Source organism: Netta rufina, assembly GCF_964035555.1.
Source record: "Netta rufina genome assembly, chromosome: 5".
Lineage (NCBI taxonomy): Eukaryota > Metazoa > Chordata > Aves > Anseriformes > Anatidae > Netta > Netta rufina.
Window position 1 is genome coordinate 30,520,842 of NC_140128.1, and position 21,037 is coordinate 30,541,878.

At 36.6% G+C, this 21,037-nt stretch overlaps 1 protein-coding gene across 4 annotated transcripts in view; it reads left to right on the forward strand.

Moving 5' to 3' along the window:
- The window catches only part of RBM25 (RNA binding motif protein 25), a 31,995-nt gene extending 13,634 nt beyond the window's left edge, over window positions 1-18,361 (forward strand). For 3 of the 4 annotated variants that reach the window (XM_084287462.1, XM_084287463.1, XM_084287461.1), the window contains 13 exons: window positions 2,658-2,840; window positions 5,012-5,065; window positions 5,325-5,408; window positions 8,975-9,261; window positions 10,172-10,376; window positions 10,682-10,771; window positions 11,983-12,056; window positions 12,730-12,880; window positions 13,247-13,571; window positions 14,555-14,829; window positions 15,280-15,378; window positions 16,606-16,653; window positions 17,856-18,361. In XM_084287462.1, coding sequence (XP_084143588.1) covers window positions 2,658-2,840; window positions 5,012-5,065; window positions 5,325-5,408; window positions 8,975-9,261; window positions 10,172-10,376; window positions 10,682-10,771; window positions 11,983-12,056; window positions 12,730-12,880; window positions 13,247-13,571; window positions 14,555-14,829; window positions 15,280-15,378; window positions 16,606-16,653; window positions 17,856-17,948 — 1,968 coding nt within the window. In that variant the 3' untranslated portion in view covers window positions 17,949-18,361. The remainder of the gene's footprint in view (window positions 1-2,657; window positions 2,841-5,011; window positions 5,066-5,324; window positions 5,409-8,974; window positions 9,262-10,171; window positions 10,377-10,681; window positions 10,772-11,982; window positions 12,057-12,729; window positions 12,881-13,246; window positions 13,572-14,554; window positions 14,830-15,279; window positions 15,379-16,605; window positions 16,654-17,855) is intronic. The other variant, XM_084287464.1, reaches the window with a different exon arrangement.
- The last annotated feature ends 2,676 nt before the right edge of the window (window positions 18,362-21,037 follow it).

The following is a 21,037-nucleotide window of genomic DNA, read 5'->3' on the forward strand; positions in this document are numbered from 1 at the left end:
CTGAAGAACTTCCTTTCCTATCATCCGATCTGAACTTTCCCTAATGCAGTTTTAAACCATTCCATTGCTGGTCACCAGCAAGAAAAGATATATACCTCCTCCTGTTCTCCCACTTGTGAGAAATTTGTAGATAGCAATGAGGTCACTCCTCAGGCTTCACTTCTATAAGCTGAACAAACCAAGTATCCTCAGCTGCTCCTTCATAGCAATGCCCTCAAGTCTGTTCATCATCTTTGGTACCATCCTGTGTACACATTCTACTATTTTTTATGTCTATTCTGTATGGAAGAGAATAAAACTGTGAACAGTACTCGAGGTAAGGCTGCACCAATGCTGATTATAGTGGGATAGTCGCTTCTTTTGAATGGTTAGCTAGACTGTGCTTACTGAGCCCCAGGTTGTCTATTGGCTGCCTGGGCACATTGCTGATCATGACTGAAGCTTAATTTATTCAAACATCTTTGTAAACTACTACTGGATATCTAGAATTAATTTCTAGTTCATTCTATAGTCCAGTAATACATGCCATCCCTTATTCTGTTGCTTCAGTTTGGTTTAGAAACTCTTTAAAAGTTTATAAATGCTAGAACTAGTTACTCTTCCAGAGTTAGCAAAGTAGTTGTTTGTTCTTTCCCCTCTGCTGATGATCTTCTGGAACAAACTAATGAAAAGGAAAGGAGCACATCGTTCAGTAGAAGATGCAGTTACCAGGCAGTGGGCAGTCAACTGCCAAATTTCTGTTAAAATTAACTTTGTCTATTTTTGCTGAAATAATGTATCGCACATCACAATCAAGTTGTTGAACTTTAAAATAGTTCCAGAGCAAGCCCTATGGATGCATTAAGGTATTTGGTACTTAAAATAATTACCGACTGTAAAACAAAAGTGAGAAGAAGCTCTTGTTCAGGAAACTGAAAATACTAATCACACTAGCAAGTCAATTTTTAGAAGTCTTAGACTTGCTTATAACGGTGTGTAAAGTACAGTGTGAACACATGTACTTTCATTTTATTTTATTTAGCCAGAGCTAGAGGCATAGTGATGACGGGAAGCACTTGGTGCTTTTGCCTGTGTACCCAGCATATGGTATTAAATGCAGTACCTCAATAAAGGAGAGTGCTAACTTCATGCATTTTGAATGGCTTAATATATTAGCTGTTAATCTAGATAGGGGTTTGATTTGGCTGCAGGCTTCCTTTTTTCCTGTTGGCATCACTTGTAATACCATGCTTCACAGCTGAAGCTTAAAGCACCAGTGAAGCTTTTTCTACATTTCATGAACTTTGTTTTCTGTGAGCTCCTGGGGGTTGTTGGGCAATTGATGTAATAAACTGGAGGCTACTGTTTGTGGCTTTGAAGTTGTATTTTGCGGAAGACATCAGTGGATGGTGATTGTATGGAAATGTAGAATTAGAGTGAGATGAGCACCATCACCATCAAAGAGCCATTTGGAGCCAGGAAAGGCTGTGAATTGCTGAGGAATTCTGATAAACATGTATTTTAATCATCCTGCTTGTGGTTCCTTTCATACCATCATTAGTATCCTGGTGCCACACATCCGAAAGTTGCAACATTTTTCTTTAATCTTTTTTTTTTTTAAGAAATAAACGTATAATACAATGTGATTTCTTAGAAGTACAGCAAGTGAACCTTTATCAAATTAATTCCTCTCTGTGATCACTTCTCCTTGGAGCTCTACAATTCCACACCCTGTCACTGCCTTCTAGCTCTTTTCAGCCCCGTCCTCCTTGGCCTGGCAGCCTTTTAAAAACCAACTGAACCCTCCCTTTCCCCTCATTCTTAGCTGCTGCTCTATCAGACCTTTCCCTCCCCCTCACTCCATCTACCACCTGTTGCTTGACAAGATACCCAGCTGGATTCTCAGGTGAGATTCCATTTTTTTGAAAGGTTGAAGGGATTGAGAGGTGGGTTACCTTACTTGGTATGCAGATCGGTGTTTTACCCTTTCAGATAATGTTTAGTGTTTACCCTTTAGTGTTTCAGATGTTAGTGTTTCAGATAATGTTTAATGTTTACCCTTTCAGATAATGTTTAGTGAAATGCACGTCTTGTTTGTTCCTTTCCTTGCTACAAGGTGGAAAGCATCAAAAAGATGAGAGAACCTGTGAAGTAATTGATCAACAATACTAAGAAAATTGTTTGTGGAGGAGTAGTTTCTCTAACAATGTTTCTCTAATATAGTTCTCCCTTTATAAGTTGCAATTTTAAAGTTACAGTTAGGCATTTGTATTGCATGGTGCTTAAATAGTAGGCATTGAGGAACTGCTATTGAAATGACTTAAAAGTTCTGAAGGAAGCAGGGCAGAAACTTATGATCAGGAGATGGACTATAGTCATTGCCTCTCTGTGTGCGCTCTCTCCTCTTTTCCTGTCTTCCTCCTTAATCTGTTCTGTTTTAGTATGCAATCCTGCAGTTGTTTTCTGCTGTCATTCCACACGTAAAGCTGCGTGGTCCCCATGTTACTGCTTTTGTGAAAAGGTCTGGGTAAAATAATGCAATTGATAACTACTTGTAGAGCCTTTAGTTGTTCACCTATAGCATTTATTAAATAATGATGACCAAAGGTGAACTTCTGAAATAAAACTAATATTATTCTTAATTTGTTGATTTCTGTTACTTTGCTGTTTTTCCTTAGAACACCAGACCAGAGACCACAAATGATGATGATGAAGCACTGGATGAGGAAACGAAGAGAAGAGATCAGATAATTAAAGGGGCCATTGAAGTCTTAATACGAGAATATTCCAGCGAGCTCAATGCCCCCTCCCAGGAATCTGACTCTCACCCCAGGAAGAAGAAAAAGGAAAAGAAGGAGGACGTATGTGTTTTGATTTTGGACAAAACAGATTTTTTCTTCAACTCACCTTTATATAATGGCCAAACCTTGTGCAAACACTTTAACCCTAAACTTCTGATGAGAAAACAAATCAACAAGCTTTGATGTCAGCAGCAGTTTCATGTTCTATGCTGAAAGCTAGTCAGTTATAGACACCATCTCTTTGGGATGGTTTAGGGATCTAAGCAACTAGCCTTCTTGGACTGCCAGGTTTGAATCTGGGCAGGTTTGAATCAACCTTTCATCCCTCTGAAGGTGGAAATGCTGAATTTAGTGCAGTTGAAACTGTATGTGCATTTAGGCTTTTCAGATGAGAACTTGACAAAAAACTGTAAAAAGTTTCTGCGTACCTTGTGTTTCCATTGAAAGATGCCAGGGCACTTTGGTAATGGCAAGGATTTGCTCTGGTAGTTTTTGATGAAATTCTTCCTCTCTTGCTTTTAGTGTGCATTCTTGTAGTGCGCCTTGATCCAACTGCCTGCAGCTGTCTCTCCAGATGTGGATGAACTTCATTAGCTGTATATATGTATGCCTCACAGACTTTGGAGGGATCCTTCAGGGATGAAAGGCATATTGTTATCTTGCTACTTTACAAAATTACTTTTACACGCATGTGTCAATTTGGCTGGATTTGATCATCTGGTTTTCCTATATTGTGTAATGCGAAAAAAATGTTAAGCAGGAATGAATGTTCTGGTTTAGACCTGCTTCTGTGGATGAGCTTTTTATGGATGAAAACAAACTCTGGAGAAGAGGGAGTAAGAATGAGCAAACTCAGACTTAGCTTTTCCAGCCAAATTTCTAACCGTGGGAAAATGGGCTCTGACACTTGCCATTTGCACCTAATATGAAAGATTGGACAATTCTTTGACTGAGATATTTACTCACTAAAGCCTTCTGCAAAGTACCTATTCCAAGGCAATAATTCAGTTTCAAATGCTTATGGGGTTTAAGCATGGTGCAAGAAGCAGTATCTCCCTTAGGGAGTGAGTGTATCTGCCCCACAGCATTGTTAGCTATGGCTAACCTGAAGTACAGGAGTGCTGAGCTGAGAATTTGTCTTTCTTTTCTCTCCCTTCCTTTGGGAGAAGATGCTTTCTTGGTTGAGAACTTACAAATGAGTTGCTGTCTAATGATACCAGCTGTGTTTTTTGTTACAAGCATTGTTAAAATGTTTATTGTTCTGTGGGTACATATATGGCCATGAATGACAGATAGTTACATACTGTAAGAGGCCATCGCAGTCTTGAAAGAACTGAGTGCTGAGTCACTGGGATGGAGAGTTTCTGCTAGCTCTGTATGATGTAGAATTTGACCAATCTGAGCTAGTCAAGTAGACAAATACGATCTTAGTGAATGTGGGTTGCAATTACACCCCATCATCCCTCCCATATTGGGAAGGAGGAAAAGGAACTGGAAAGTTGCCATCTTTGGCCTGTGTGGATAGAGGTGGGAGTGAAGAGATGGTCCTAGCTCATTGCTCTCTTGGCCATAATGGGGAGAGGAGAGAAGGACTATGGGGTGGGGGGAAAGGGAAGATGGATGCACATATATATGTATGTTAGGGGGGTGGGGAAGCTTGCTAGCTTCGGGGCTGTTGTCCCCTGAAGGGCTTGGGGGTGAAGAAGACTCCCAATGGTGTTAGCAACTGAGTCTGTTAGTTCTTCTGGATGAAGGCATGACTGATGTGGGGGAGTTGAAAATGTGTGTGGGGAACAGAGTGAGTGGAATCTGGTCTTCTATTTCAAGCACGGGGGAACCTCGCTAATTCGCACTATTAGTTAGTAGGTGCAATTTACCAAATTTTGCGAATTAGCGAGTAAATGAAATCAAGACTTAATGCACCACAAGTATCCTGATTGTTTATATTGGCAAGTGTAGCTTAGTCTTGCTTGTGATGTTCTCATAGCATACTAATATCCTCTAGTATACTTCACAATTCAGTGAAGTCTTCCTAATATGAGACCTCACTATCTATTGAGGTAGTTCAGAGAAGGGAGAATTAGCGAGGTTCTTCTGTAATTTTGTTGAATCAAGAAATAAGATCACAGCAACACAATATTGCTTTATAGTACAAACATACAAAACATTGTTTTTCAGAGTAGTGTGCAATCTATTTTTAAAAAAAAAAATCTCCGTGGATTTTTCCGCAGATTTTCCGCAGATTTCCAGTGGCCCCACTGATACCTTATCCACTCATCACCAAGGTTCGTTTACATTGTAGGCTTTGACAATGACTATGTTTACTGCTAGTTGCCAGATTTGTGACTCTTGTCCATCTGATTTTTTTATTTTATTTTTTTTTCACTCATTAACATCAGACTGTCAGGTTTGGTACTGCAGAAGGACTTTATTTATCTCTTACAAGACTGGTTGAAAACTTCTAACCTTCAGCTTTTCTCTTGTTCTCCTATGTCTTTACAAATGGCTCTTAATGCTTTTCCTCCTGTCCCCCTTGTTTTTTAGGAGGATATAAATGCTATAGAAATGGAGGAAGACAAAAGAGACCTGATATCAAGAGAGATCAGTAAATTCAGAGACACACACAAGGTAGTATTCTTGTTTTTGCGCTTAATACAAATTAGGCTTTTTCAAAATCCAAAAAACCACTATTATAAAAAATTTAGCCGTACGTTGCAATGTCACTTAAAATGATGTTTATATTAGGTTTAATATACATGTAGTTCTTTACCAGTCAAACGACAAATACCACGTTAAAGTGGCCCTTGACATCTTTATGCTAAGACTTCTGATTGCTACTGATTATTTTGCAGTCTTCTCACTTTATCATGAGTAAAGGCAACTTAAGTTTCTACACATACATTAAGTCAAGATATTTATAACTAAAGGCTAAACGGGGCTGCAGTATAAGACATACACTTGAGTGTGTTTCTGTAGGTAGATTTATAACATAATCCAAGATTTTATGAAGAGTTGAAACTTGAATAAATTTAAGTCTTTTATTTTAATAGTTCTAAGTTTAAGAGTGGGGGAAAGATTAAAAGTAGGTCAGTGGTTACCAGACTTACCAAACTTTAGATGCATGGAAGAACTGTAAATTCCCATAAAGCTAATCTATTCATTGACCCCCACCATTATGATAGAGATCATATGGTGACTAATGCAAGATGAAACTCACAGCTTGGAAAGTAACATGGAATAGGATGTAAGTATGAGCTTCTGTTTTTTATTATACTTATGGATGCCCCCTCAGAAAAATATGCAAAGGGGTAACTGGCTTGGAAATGTTTGTGCACATCAAATCCCACCTCAGTTCCCACGTACAGAAGTTTCCATTAATGCTATTGCATCTGTGAATGTTTCTGCTATGGAAAATAGTACTTATAGGTAGTAAGGAAAATATGCATGTAATGTTCTTGTTTTAATGTTCAGCTTAAAGTTGGTATTATTTTTTCCCCAATGAGACTGGAATGGTCCTTGGTGTAGGGAAATATCAACAAGCTCCTCTTTTGAGCACGTGCTTTTATTTCAAAATATCCTTAAATCAACGTTAATGAAAACCTTGAAGCTACAGCAAGGTGGAGTATGCCCGTGTTATTCAGCTTTACCACATGCAGTCACTGGGGATGGTACCATGTTTTCACGCAACTTTATCCATGTAAACACAAGTGACTACACATTGTTGGATGTATAAAAAAACTCAGTTTTTCACTTGACTGAAGTTGTTGGAGATGAAAATGTGGGGAAAAACTCTAGAAGAAATCATCTGGAGAAGCTCAGCAATTGAATGCAAAACTGGTTCCTGGTGAAACTTCAGTAGAATTGTGTTAAATTCCAAGCCCCAGCAAGTCACTGGTATTGACATACAAACAAGTTATATGCTTAACAAAAACAAGCAAACAAACAAACAAAAAAAACCAACAAAACATGCTTCGTTGTTTCAGAAGCTTTTGGGCATTTTACTGCCTTTAATCTTTATTATTATTGGAGGGGTATTTTGGGGTTTCTTAACATCAAAAAATCAACTGGAAGTAGTCATTGTGTATATTGGATATGTTTAAAAGGGGCTGAATCTTTAGCAGCTGGCTAGTGAGCACAGTGAACCTTTGCATGTTTTTGGTATGAGTTTATAAAACAATAACCACAGACTGTCAGGGTATCAGCATTGCAGGGGGCGTCCATTTACAGCACGGACGAGTCTGAAGAGAGCTCAAGGTAAGATTTATAATTCTTCTACCTGTTCATTTCTGTTCATTACTTCAATATACCTGATACCGTTCCCATCCCATTACCCTTTCAGATCCTCTTGTTTAGGCTGATAGAAGTTGAGGTCAGATTTTGATTACAAAGTAAACTTTTTTTATTGGATTTTAAGAAAGCGGGTCTACAAAATGGATTTTAATTCAGAACACTTTGTGTATTTACACATGTGTAAATATATTTTTTAAAAAGACAAACAAAAACAACCTCTCTTGAGAAATTCTTTTCTCACCACAAAGTTTTTGAATGGCAAAAAAGCAGGAGTTCTACCAAAGAAATTTCTATTGGAACATCTAAGATAACCTGTAAGTATCAACGACTTCAGTATATAAACTTTTCTTTAAAAGTATTTGAAATTTGAGGTAAGTTGTATTTTTAAAAGTTGACAGCCTAGGTTAGTATCTGACCATATTGAGGTTTAATACCATAAAGCTCCTGTAAAATACAGTCCTTTACAAATTGGTTTTCAGCCCCGTGTACCTTGTAGAACCTAAGTTTTGTTTTTCATATCAGTTTTCTACCAATTTCCTACCATTTTTAGTCCTTTTTTCCTTTTGTGATTTCAATGTATCCAACATTGGTTTGCCTGTATTGTTCTATCAATGCAGTATAGTTTCACTGGATACATTAATCACTAGTGAATTAGCTTTATTTCTGTAATCCTTTGTCGGTTCTCTGGTCCCTGTGCCTATGGCAGAAGAACACTTATCAGGTAAGATTGCTTTTTAAAGTTGTCTTAAATGCTTTGTTTAAAGAAAAGAAAAACAAAAAAACAGAGAAAATGCTGTATGATTGTTCCAGTTTTTAATTTCATTTCAGTGGTGGTAAACGTGGAGCCAAAGGGGATAAACCTGTTTATTCTGCTCAATATGTGTTCAAAAAAAGTGGTATTCTGGCATCCATCAGGTTGAAATTTGGTATATTTGGTTGTTATTTGGTATATTTGTGAACCGTGTACTTGCTCTTCCTCCCAGAAACATAGCTTATAGGCAAGGTTAATCCAGTGTTGGCGGTCCATGTCCTAGCACAGCATCTGTAAGTTAACACATAACAATTGCTTCCAAGGATGGATTTATCTATCATTCTGTTGATGTATTTTCTATTGTCTTATAGGAATTCTGGTCATAGGAACTGTTTCTAATTGAAAAAAAAAGTTGCAATTTTGTACAATTTTTAGTAAAACTGTAGCAGGTAACCCTTTAGTTTCTGTGTTTCAAAAGAGCTATTTCCAACCTTTTTTTTGTAACTCTTTCCATCTTGCAGTGGTGGAAGTTAAGGATTCCATTCTGCAGAGTCCAGTTCTTACCAATGAACTGTTAGAACTTTTTTAGGGAGGGAAAAGGGGAAAGGTTGCAGTTCTCTTCACTGTTAAACCACATGCACCATGTGTAAGTGGATAAATTTCTTTACCCAACTTTTCATATAGGATGGTTTTGGTCTGCCAAGACTTCTTGTGAAAACAAAACAAAAAAAAACCCCACACTGTCCAGTAAGCATTCCACTGAAATATATTTTTCTAGATGAAAGTTCAGTTTGTTTGTACCCAAGTGGCTTATAGGGCCAGTGGAATTTGTGGCCCACTTGAATCATGACTGGCAGTGCACTGTGTATGTGCAGTTTAGTCAGCTTACAATAAGAGGCCAGCCCTGCTCTGCTAAGGTTGGAGATTGCTGGTCTGTGTAGATCTATGCTTTTGCACGAAATCTAGTCTTGTGATTGCTGCATTTTGATTTCATACTTATGAGTTCCAAAAGATACCCACCAAACCCTATTTAATATTTTAAAATCAATGGGCGGTTTTGGTATTTCCATTACCAGCCTTGTGTGTTGCGCCGGGAAGATCCAGTTCCTATAACTGCAAAATTAACTATGAAAGTTCTCTTGTTGGTTTTTAGAAACTGGAGGAGGAAAAAGGCAAAAAGGAGAAAGAAAGACAGGAAATTGAAAAAGAACGCAGAGAAAGAGAAAGGGAACGAGAGCGTGAACGAGAAAGGAGGGAGCGTGAAAGAGAGAGGGAGCGTGAACGTGAACGAGAGAAGGAGAAGGAACGGGAGCGTGAACGGGAGCGAGATAGGGATCGTGACCGAACTAAAGACCGGGACAGAGACCGTGAACGGGACAGAGATCGGGACAGAGATCGTGAAAGGAGTTCAGACCGCAACAAGGATCGGAGCAGATCAAGGTAAATACACTTTAATTGCTATCTATTTCATTTTTTTCACTAGTGTTCTTTTCTGAATGTATATAGTTCATGACAACAGTTGCCATTCAAAAAAAAGAATGGTCCTTTTGGAAGATTAGTGTAAAAAAAGGAAATCAAGATTTTAGGAAATACTGTTTTTATACAAATGAGAAGAATACTTTATTTCCTGCACAGCACAAGAATATAACGATTGTAATATGCCGTAAGCAACCCTCCAACTATGGCTTGGATGCTGGTTTTATCAATAATTTTTTTTATTTGTCAAGAATTTATCAAGATTTTTTTTTCAATTTATCAAAATTTTTTTTAAATCTTTTGGTGGGTAGTTTCATTTCTCCTTGAAGTTCTCCAGTGTCTTTACTTCACTTTTTTCTTACCTTTTTCTTGGGTGTATTTTTTTTAATGCAAGGGTATTCCTCTTTCAGTCTTAAACTATGACTAATTGTGTCGGGCTCTAGATGCTGCTTTTTTCCCTCTTCAGTGTAGGAAAAATAGCTGCTTCACGTTAAGTTTCTTATAGGCAGGGTTCGTGTTATCATGCAAGCCATGAAGGACTTATTTAAGCATACCCTTTTTGTGGTATCTGTAGCTGTTACTTGTTATAGAGAACTACTAACATAATGAGTTGCCATGTGCTCATGCTTAATTTCTGTAGATACTTGTATTTAATGGTTGCAGTGTTCAAACAACTACGTTTAGATAACATAGGAACTAAATATATTAAAATATTGATCTGTGCCTATTGCTGTATTGGCTAATTATAACGTCTTGTATAATTGCACAAGACTGCTCACAAGACTATAGTGCATTATGCATTTGGAGAGGCATCGTTAGATTGAGTGGACATTGAGGGCTCTGTACTTAAATTCGGTCTTTTTGCTTCCTTCAGAGAAAAAAGCAGAGACAGGGAAAGAGAACGGGAACGGGAAAGAGAACGAGAGCGGGAAAGGGAACGTGAGAGAGAACGGGAAAGAGAACGAGAAAGAGAACGAGAGAAAGATAAAAAGAGAGACCGAGAAGAAGATGAAGAAGATGCCTATGAACGCCGAAAGCTAGAGAGGAAACTGCGGGAGAAAGAAGCTGCATATCAAGAGGTAGATTGGAATTTCTAAGATTCCTTAAGGAAAAAGAAAACTTCTGCTGGGTGACACTAACTGTTCTACTGTAAAATACACCATTCCTTCTCTCTTCTTAATACACTTTTAATCTCTTGACTGTATGAACTGGGGCAGGTGTGTCAGTTAATCAGAACAACATTGGACTTATTCTAGGGTCTTAAACTATAAATAACTAATTTTACCTAATTTTAATGTAAACTTTTCAAAACATTAATTCAAACTAACTTCAATGTAGTAGTGCTGTTTTTAATGTTGAGACAAGTGTGTGTCTTCTGTTGTAGCGTCTTAAAAACTGGGAAATTAGAGAAAGGAAGAAAAGTAGAGAATATGAAAAAGAGGCTGAAAGAGAAGAAGAAAGGAGGAGGGAAATGGTAAGGCTTGGTTTTACCTGTGATTTTTTTTCTCCTTGTTCTTTGTGTCCTATTTAGAATAGAACAGTCTGCTGGTATCTTTATGGATAGTAATAGAGCATCAATCCTGTATACATGCAGATTTGTTTTTATACAAAAATATCAGTTACACTTGAAAAAGATGTCAAACAAAAGCAGGAGTACTGTTGAAAGTCTAGAAAACAAAACCTAGCAGCTTGATCTTATGAAGGCAAAAGAATGAGAAGGAGGCAGCTGAAAATGCTATGGTTTGATTATCATGTACTACTCCATTTGTAACCTGTATTTTTGTCAGATTTTTAGCAAAACCTACTACATTTTCTATGCCATACCAGTGGAACTAGACCAGTCTTTATTTCCAACCTGCTCATGTGCCTGAACCTTCTATAATATTTAAGCACTGCTAAATTTACGGGTTCAGTTCATTAGTTGTGAAATTACCACAGTTACCAATGTAATACTTGAAAGTCTAGTCTGAACTGACAGCTTTAAAAAATAGATGCTTCCGTAGGCTAACAGGTTTTTGCTGAAGAAATTATTTTAAATGATGGTGTTAACATTTCACTTCATAATTCTCCTAGAGAAGGGGAGAAGATACGAGAGAGTTCTAAGTAGGAGGTGGAGTGGGAATTGCTGCAAAGCAGAAATTGGAAACAGATATGGGGAAGAATAAAACAAAAATAAGAAAAAAGACATTTGGTTTACATGGAATTTAACTTTTTTGCCCTAGAAGCTTGGGAGGTGTTCTGTTTTAACTCCAGAAGGCAGCTAAACCCCACATAGCTGCTTGCTCCTTCCCTCCCAGTGGGATGGAGAAGAGAATTTGTAGGGTAAAAGCGAGAGAACTCATGGTTTGAGATAAAGACGGTTTAATATATAAAGCAGAAACTGCAGAAGCAAGCAAAATAAGGAATTAATTTGCTGCTTCCCAGTCGTACGTAAGTATTTAACGTTTTCCAGGGAAGTTAAGCTTCATCATGCATAGCAGCTACTTGGAAGACAAATGCCGTAACTCCAAAGGTTCCCCCTCACTGCCTTTCCTCCAAGCTTTTAATGTTGAGCATGATGTCATATAGTATTTCTGTGTCTGGAAAAATGTACTTTGAAGCACAGCAGATAGTAATATTAGCAAGTTAATTTATTACTAGATTTTAAACCAGAAATAACATTACTTATGCTTCAATTCATTGCAGGCAAAAGAAGCCAAACGGTTAAAAGAATTCTTAGAAGACTATGATGATGACAGAGATGATCCAAAATACTACAGGTATGTCTTTGTATAGATTCCAGGCAAGAAAATATTAATTGACCATTTTAACACAATTGTGGGTTTTGTTGGCAGAGGTTCATGAAGCTTACATTTGAGTGATTAGGTGGTGATGTAAGGGACATTAATTATTTTGGCATTACTTGATTAAGGGGCAGAGGGAAAAGGAAAAGACCTTTTATTGCTATTTGCTAATGCTTGGGAGCAGCTGCTCCTTCCTGCCACTTAAGTGATCAATTACAAAATAAGGTGGAGAGGGCAGGAAGGGTGGATGAAATGTCTCTAAATAGTTCACTACAAGGAAGCTCTTGAGTTGTATCAAGAACAAGTGTATTAAGGATGGGGAAAATCCTTCAGCGTGGTACTAAGTAAAAACTTGGATCAAATTAGTCTTACAGAAATATGTACTTGTCAAGAACCGATTCTGATAAATTTGATTCTTTTCCTGAGGAGATTGGCAGTCACATTTTCTCTTTAACATGATGAGGTAAATTCTGTATAGTAATGCAGGGAACTTGTATTTTTGCAACAGAAAAATACAGGACAGTAGATGCTCTTACAAAACTCTTGTTTTTAATTAGTGGAAGACCTTTTTATCAGGTGTTTCTTGTATTGTCATACAAGGTTCACATTTGGAATGTTCTTTGAAATGCCAATTCTGTATCTTTTGTAGGGGTAGTGCTCTTCAGAAGAGGCTACGAGACAGGGAGAAAGAGATGGAAGCAGATGAACGGGATAGGAAAAGGGAAAAGGAAGAACTAGAAGAAATTAGGCAGCGCCTTCTGGCAGAAGGACACCCAGATCCAGATGCAGAACTCCAGAGGGTAAGTAGCTGTTGGTCTGACAGGGGAAAACATCCCTTAGTATTCTGCTGGTATTCAGTAAAATAAAAATGTATTTAGCAAGCAAAAATTTGTAAGAGTTGATGGTTAATATTTGCTGTATTTTCTTTCTTTAAATAAAAAATAATCCAGGAAAGCAGTAAGAATATTGGAAATGAAAAGTAACTTCAGATCTGTGCTTAGATGGAGCTCAAAAACAAATGGTGGATTGACTTTTTATTATACTAAAATGGCAGTAGTTGCATGTATTTGTTAACAGACTGCCAGGGAAGCAGTGGGCCTTTAGATTCTCTTTAAACAGTGCTGGTTTTGAGAGTTTCTTTTTTTCCTAATTCTCTTTCATTGTAGATGGAGCAGGAGGCTGAGCGGCGTAGGCAGCCGCAAATCAAACAAGAGCCGGAGTCTGAGGAAGAAGAGGAGGAAAAAGCAGAAAAAGAAGAAAAAAGAGAAGAGCCAGAGGAAGAAGAGGAGGAGCCTGAACAAAAGCCCTGCCTTAAACCAACTTTACGACCAATCAGTTCTGCCCCATCTGTTTCTTCTGCTAGTGGAAATGCAACCCCTAACACACCTGGTGATGAATCTCCCTGTGGCATTATTATCCCTCATGAAAATTCACCTGATCAACAACAGCCGGAGGAGCATCGGCCCAAAATAGGACTTAGTCTCAAACTGGGCAAGTTTACGTATTATTTTGATGTTCTATATGGGTTCACAATCAAAGAAAAAAAAAAAAAAGCCAAAATGAGCAGCCACACAGTTCTCTAGCTATATTGAACATTTTGACGTATTCTATCAAGTTGTTGTTATCCTGACGGTCTGATTGATTTCTGCTGTCCAGTAGATATCTTTTATGGATCACTTCTAAAATCCAGGGGGGGAAGAGAGAGGGAAGTTCTGTCATCCTTAAGGCTTACTATTTTTTTAAGGAAAGCTCTGAGTTGGGATTAATAATTCTATGTGAAAGCTCTTTGCTACTCTTCATTGATGCAAGTATGTTATTTATGCTAGAGGTACCTTAATTAAGGTACTGCCTTTATTTATTCACAAATACTATTGATCAATTTTCAAAGAAGAAAACTGAAAATGAGGTTTTTCACCTCTTAAAGTAGAATTGACGACAATTGCAAATTGAGCACGAGTGCAGAGTTTCTTAGCACTTCAGCAATTTTCCAATGTTCTTAAAGTTCTGAGTAGCAGAATTAGCAATACTTATTTCAGAGAGTTTGTGCATTTATGATTTAATATTTTGGTTGAACAATATCAGGGCTGCACTTTGAGCTCACACTTTAATCTTGAATGAAGAGTGACTGTGTGCTCTTAGGTTGACAGATGAACACTTTTCCTAGCATTAGATTCAGAGTAACCTTTCATCTCTATGCTTTGCCTCTGGTAGAGTTTGAGCTCATGCCGTAGTCCCTTTCTCTCAGTTAGGGATGCTAATTGGTTTCAGGGTAGAAAAGAGCAGCCTGTTTTTCCTGGAATCTTGAAGAAGTTCAGTTTGAGCTTGGCATTTTTATAACAAATTTTGAGAGATTAAAATATTTGTTGGCATTCATAGACACTTATATAACACAGCTACTCCTCAAGAAATATGTGAAGAGCAAACTAGCTTCAGTTGAATTTTATGAATATGTAATTCTGTCTTATGGTTTGTAGGTGCCTGCAATAGTCCTAATCAGCCCAACGCTGTGAAAAGGAAGAAGCTTGCTGTGGATAGTGTTTTCAATAAATTTGATGATGAAGACAGTGATGATGTGCCCCGGAAAAGGAAACTCGTACCCCTGGATTATGGAGATGAAGATAAAAGCAATATTAAAGGCAGTGTCAATACAGAAGAAAAACGCAAACATATTAAGAGTCTCATTGAGAAGATTCCCACAGCAAAACCAGAGCTCTTTGCATATCCTCTTGACTGGTCAATTGTGGATTCAGTAAGTTGATTTGTTTTTAATAATTTGCAAAAAGCAGAATTTTTTCCAAACAAACTTTTGAATTGCATAGGAACACCTCATTCCTGGGACTGCAGTGGATTAAGTAGCACCATCAAATGGAACCAGACTTGAGTACTATATTTCTTTTCCACATTTAATACTTATTATGAGCATGCCTATTGTTTTGGTCTCTCCTGAATTGTTTAGTAGTGTTATATAAGGTGTCTAGTAATGACTCAATTTGTCTAGTAGTGTTATAGAAGGTGTATGTGTGTGGGTCATCTAGAAACATTTCTGATCAGATGTCAGAAATACTGATTCTAAATCACTATGGGTTCTTTCTAAGCTAATAGCAAAAGGTATCTTTCACTAAACAGTAGGGTTTGTTCTAGCTGCCAGTATTGTTTCAGGGAAGTAAAACTTATGGATTATGGTGTGCTTTTTCTTCAGACACTAATGGAACGTCGAATTAGACCATGGATAAACAAGAAAATAATAGAATATATTGGTGAAGAAGAAGCCACGCTAGTTGACTTTGTTTGTTCAAAGGTTAGTATCTTCTTGGTTCATTGTTCCTTTTTTAAGCTACAGCAATGATGGCAATATCTGTTTTTGAAGGCAGTCTGTTATCTTCTCTATAAATATATAATACTGGTGTGCAGAAATGGTCAACGTACTTGAAGTTAGTATGTACTCTGTTTTACAGATTACCTCCTTTCATGCTTGCATACAATTTGTGTGTGTCAGATGCTGTTCTCTTAGATAAACATATGGACTGGATTGGATTGATGAAATAAAAGCAGCTCTTATGCTTGATAGTTTGACCATTAGATTTCAGAGTTAATAATTCATTTGCTGTTAACACTTTTTTTAAAAACAAAAAACAAACAAACAAAAAAAAAAACCAACAAGATGCCTGAATTCAGGGAAAGCCAGTAGGCTGACTTTGCATAATTTTTAGGTTAACTAGATTAATTTCTTAAAAAGCTTTTTAGATACTTTGTTTCTTCAGTAGTAAATACTGAGGCCTTAGATTTAGAATTAGATGTCATTCTGCCATACCTTTTAGCCATTACATGACTTGTTTAAAGTAAACTCTGCAGAGATTATTCCATCAAGTTAGAAACAAGAAGTCTAGTAACTTGCTTTCTTATATCTGTCACAATATCTTTATTGCTGTTTCATAGGTAGGGAATTTCAAAAACCACTTTTGTAGCATGGGTGGTTAGTAGAAAGTGAAAAGCAGAAGCTGAATATTTGCAAAATTTTAAATTATATTCAAAAGAAACATAAAAATAAAATTGTTTTCTAGTCTTAAATGATATGTTATGATTCTGAAAAATGAAAATACTATGAAATGCTTAAAAAGACAGATTTGAAATTCAGTTATAAAGTGATACAGGGAGAATTTTGCTCAAGATTTGGCTTTAGTCTTCTATCAGGAATGTACTGTTGGATAAAGGGGAGCTTACTTAAATTAGGAGAGCTTAACTGATGCACAGATGGCCAGCAAACAGAGGTCCTGTTGAATCTCTGAAGTTTGCTGGATCATAATCCTCAGTAATGAGCAATAAACTAGTACTCACTATGATTGAATCTGATGTAGTTTAATATTAATGTTACCCTGGCTAATACTAGAAACTAAAAAATTGGAAACACTTCCTCATGTACAAAGTATTCAAAATCCTTGAAGTACAGACTGATTTTTTTTTTCCCCCAAATATGTTCAAATAATTTACTTTGAGTTTTCAAACTAAAAATATTTGTTCCTTTCAGGTTATGGCTCACAGCTCACCACAGAGCATACTGGATGATGTTGCCATGGTAAGCAAAAATTGTATAACTGAGATAGCTTCTGTGATATGCAGAAGGTAGCAGTCAGTGTGTCAATTAGGAGTCCATAACAAATACTTGGTGTTCATAGAACGTGTATATTGTAGGGAATTATGAAAGCTGTTTTGATTAAACATGTAATGCTAAAACAGACATGACTTTGTAGTTGTGGCATCTAAATACAAAATACTGATCGCTGCTGAGGGCTTCTTCGTATTTGGAAGTGTTGAAATTCTGTCCCTAACATTAGAGAGAGGTTTCTGGTACAGTTCTGTTACTGTTGAATCTTGAACTTCTATTTATTCTCATTCTTGTAACTTGATTTTTATAATTAATGTTATAGTAGGTTTATTCCTAATTAATGAGTAAAAGGTGATCTTCTTTAGACTATGAAAACTTGTGGGTTTTTGTTTTTGTTGTTTGCTTGGTGTTAGAAGGAGGAAATTTAATGAAATAAGGCTACTGCTTCACCTTGTCTTCATAGATTGAAAGGTGATTAAGTAGTGATTGTTTCCTCTCTTCTGGAAAGAAAATTTAGAAGCATCAAGTTGGTAGGAGTCAGATTCACAGTACAAGTCAGTAGGTGGTTTTTGGTTTAACATGAGAAACTTCCTGAGAAGTTTTGTGTGTGCTAAAATTCTGTAAGGACTCAAAAGAAGCCTGGATAGTAAGCTCAAGGAAGAGAAACCCATCAAGGGATTACTTACTAAATAAAATAGGATCCAAGGAAGTTCCAAGCTGAAAATGAGCAGATTTAATTCTCTGTAAGAGAGAATTATAGAAAATTTCATGTCTCCATTTTTTTTTTTTTAACGTTCTTCCCAGGCTTGTTATTTCTCTGCCTTTTCCCAAGCCATTATTAGGAAGTCATTAGTGATGCTTTTATATCTTTGTGCTCAAAGCTGCCTTATGCAAGTATATAATTAAAGTCGTATTAAGGTATGAAGTATATAAGATACATACTGAAGTCAAGCCAGGTGATAAATGCAGGACAGACAAAATGAATAAAATCTATCTGATGCCTCACTCAGATGCTTAACTTTGATTTGATCAGCTCTACTTTGATAAAAATGGTATTGTCATCTTTCTTTTGACTACAAATGGCAGACTTTGATATGTCTACTAGGATTAATATTTATTACTACAATGCCTAACCTAAAAAAAATAATCTGTGAAATGTGTATTTCCTACAGGTACTAGATGAAGAAGCTGAAGTTTTCATAGTCAAAATGTGGCGGTTGTTGATATACGAGACAGAAGCCAAGAAGATTGGTCTAGTGAAATAAAGCACTCTCCTTGCTTCTAGGGTTCCATTTTTCAATTTTTTTTCCATCGTTCAAAGACTTTGAATTTTCTCTGTTCTCAGAGACTTGAGACCTGTATTTTTTTATGTAGAAAATGTGAATTTTTTTGTCCTCTGCTTTGAGGCCCCCTTTACCCTTCTCAGTTAGTTATCTGAAATCCTGCATTGGTTCTCTTTATAATTCACCAGGTACAATTACCGGTATGTTTTATAAGCTGCAGCTACTGTACACGCTCTCTGGTAATCTTGTTATGTTACTTTGATTCTTGTAAATATTTAAAAAAAAAAAAAAAAAAAAAGGCCCATTTTGCAAAACACTTGCACTTAATGTGGAACTATTATCAGTTATGGACGAAGACGGATGATTTTACTGCAAATTTGTCAGCTTTTTTTTTTCTCTACTCTCCCTCTTTTTATTTAAGGAATGATCAGAATACAGTTTAAAAAATAAGCGGCTTGAGCTGCTTTCACAGAACAGCTTTGTGTGTTCTTCTGGTCCCTTACCTGCCTCTGCAAAAGAAGTTCCATTATACTTCTGATTCTGACATGAACCAGAAGTAGTCTTGGTACTTCATTGCTCATTTAGAGTTACTAGTAAAGCTGGGAAGTTAATCTCCTGCAGATGCTCTGCTTCTTTCCTAGGAAGTGCAAATTGCAGGAAGTTTTTTATTCTCAGCTCAGTTAAAACAAGAGCAGGACCATAATTCAGTAAGTGCTATTTAATTTTTTTTAAACCTAGCTTATTTTCTGCTGAATTTCATTTTATCCCTTCTCTATTAGCCCTTCTGTCTCCAAAGTAATCAAATTTTTTTAAAGTTATTTTTTAAAACTTTTTTTTTTTTTAGAGCTTAAGGAAGAAAAAACACCTACTTGGGAAGCTTCAGAGATGTAACTGAGTGTAGCAGTTGACAAGAACTAAATCATAAATTTTCAAACAAAACTGAAGTCTTGTTTTTATCCATACTGTTAAAACAAGCCCTGACTTTTGTTTTCTACTGTAAGCAGTCTATTGTCCACAAAGAGGGTGATATTTTCCTGCATCGTTTGTATGGATTTTTATAAATAGGCTGATGTGATACAAATGATGAGATGTACTGTAAACTGCATTTTTTATCTCATACCCAGGTAAGAAGACAAATCAATAATGTGCTATGAGCTGTCTTGATTGCAGGAGGACTGTGTTCCAGGGAGCAAACTGTCAAACATTTTTAATTTTTAAACACAAATCTTAATAGCAAACAAATTAAGTAAAGGTGTTCCAGTATCTCTGTATTGTATTTAACTGAAGGATACAGGTTGACCTGTTCAGAAAACATAACTGTGACCTTGAGTTACTAGTTCTTTGTATCTGGAGAGGACACTTGAAAACACTGTTCTTAACAAATGGGATCGTGTAAAGGTTCCACCATGTAAATATTTCAGATATTAAAAATGTATATATTTGATTTAAGGACTGACATTTTTTTGAGTCTTGTGCAGTACAGCATGCAATTTTAATTAATGTTTGCTTTCTGAATCCAATGAATCAAGAAGTGTTCACAAATTAGGGGTGTTTCTTTTAAAATTTCCACTTTGGGTCACTAGAAGCCTGCAAATACAGATGTGATCCCAGTGTGTTCATTCTCATCCCTGCAGCAGAATGCTGTTTACCTTGAAGTCTAATGCTTGGATGTTCCCTTTATGTTATGCTTAAGTTTGCATGAAGCTCACACACTGACATGCTGCAATCTTCCTTTTTTTTTCTGCAACTTCCCCATTCTCCCCATAGTTTTGGATCAGCACTTACCGAAAAAATATGCCAAATTCTAAAGTAGTTCAAAATATGTTCTGTTCTTAGTATACATAGAGAAGAGGTGAACTTCATGGGTGCTTTTTGTTCTAATGCATCATTCTCTGTCATAATTGGTATTTAAACAGACTAAAGACAACAGATGCTTTCTAATGCTACTGTGAGACAGGTTGCCTGATGTGCTTGTTGAGATTCTTCAGGGAAAGTTCAAGTCATGAAACTTCAGCTTATTTTCTTTTGCTCTCCATTAAAGCTGTATATTTATCTTCTACTACTATTTATGAACTGGACATAAGCTTGTAACCTTCCTAAGGAGACCAAAGGAAGAATCTCTGTGAGGAAGACATCTATGAAATTAAATATCCTGTTGCAACATACTAAAAAAATTAACATTCCAGTTTAAATTTTAGAAGTTGAGGCTTTCATCTGTAATGGAAGGAAGAAGGAATGGTCACTACACTGTCTGGTTTTTGCAAGTAATTCAACAAGGTTTTCCTCTTTTCTAATGCAAGCTGTTGCTTTAAAAAAATCACCTTTTGGTGTCAGCTATTACTCAAATTAGCATTACTGCTCCCCATTGGTAACAATATAGTGTGTGTGTGTGTGTGTGTGATGTTGCAGGGTAGAATACAAATCTGCATACTGCTGAGAGGTTCTTGAAGTAACTTCCCTTTAAGTGTTTTTTCTTTCAACACACAGGAACAGAATTATTTCAAGATTAAGTTGCAAAAAAAAAAAAAAAATCAGGAGAAGACTTGCCAATTCTAAATTACAACACTTTACTGCCTGAATGTGCAATTTAATATTTCTAGTATGTTAATGCGCAGAAATAATAGTGGTATAGTGAAAACAAACCAATAGCAAATTATGTGTGTTCAGTGCAATATGCCACAATGATTCATTACATGATAAAAATTAAGTATCTCAAAACTTAATGTACAGAGGGGGAAAATATCAGTTTCCACAACAGAACTAGATGTGCTAGTCATTGATCTGGACTTCATTGTTGTGGAGCTGGGATTGGGATTTATACCGTAACTGAACTTGTCTCATAATCATGTTGTGCAACTGCCCTTCTGCATACTACATACTCTAAGCAATGGTATGTCACTGAAGTACTGTTTCTGTTGGCGTACACTGAAATGAAGTGAAGAAGCCTTGAACAAGAAACATTAATTACCAAGAATGATGTATTTTTACATTACTGTTGTTATTTTGGGACTTTTTTTGTTCTTAGAATATTTAACATGTTCATGTAGTCTTTTTACGTTTCTAATTTCGGG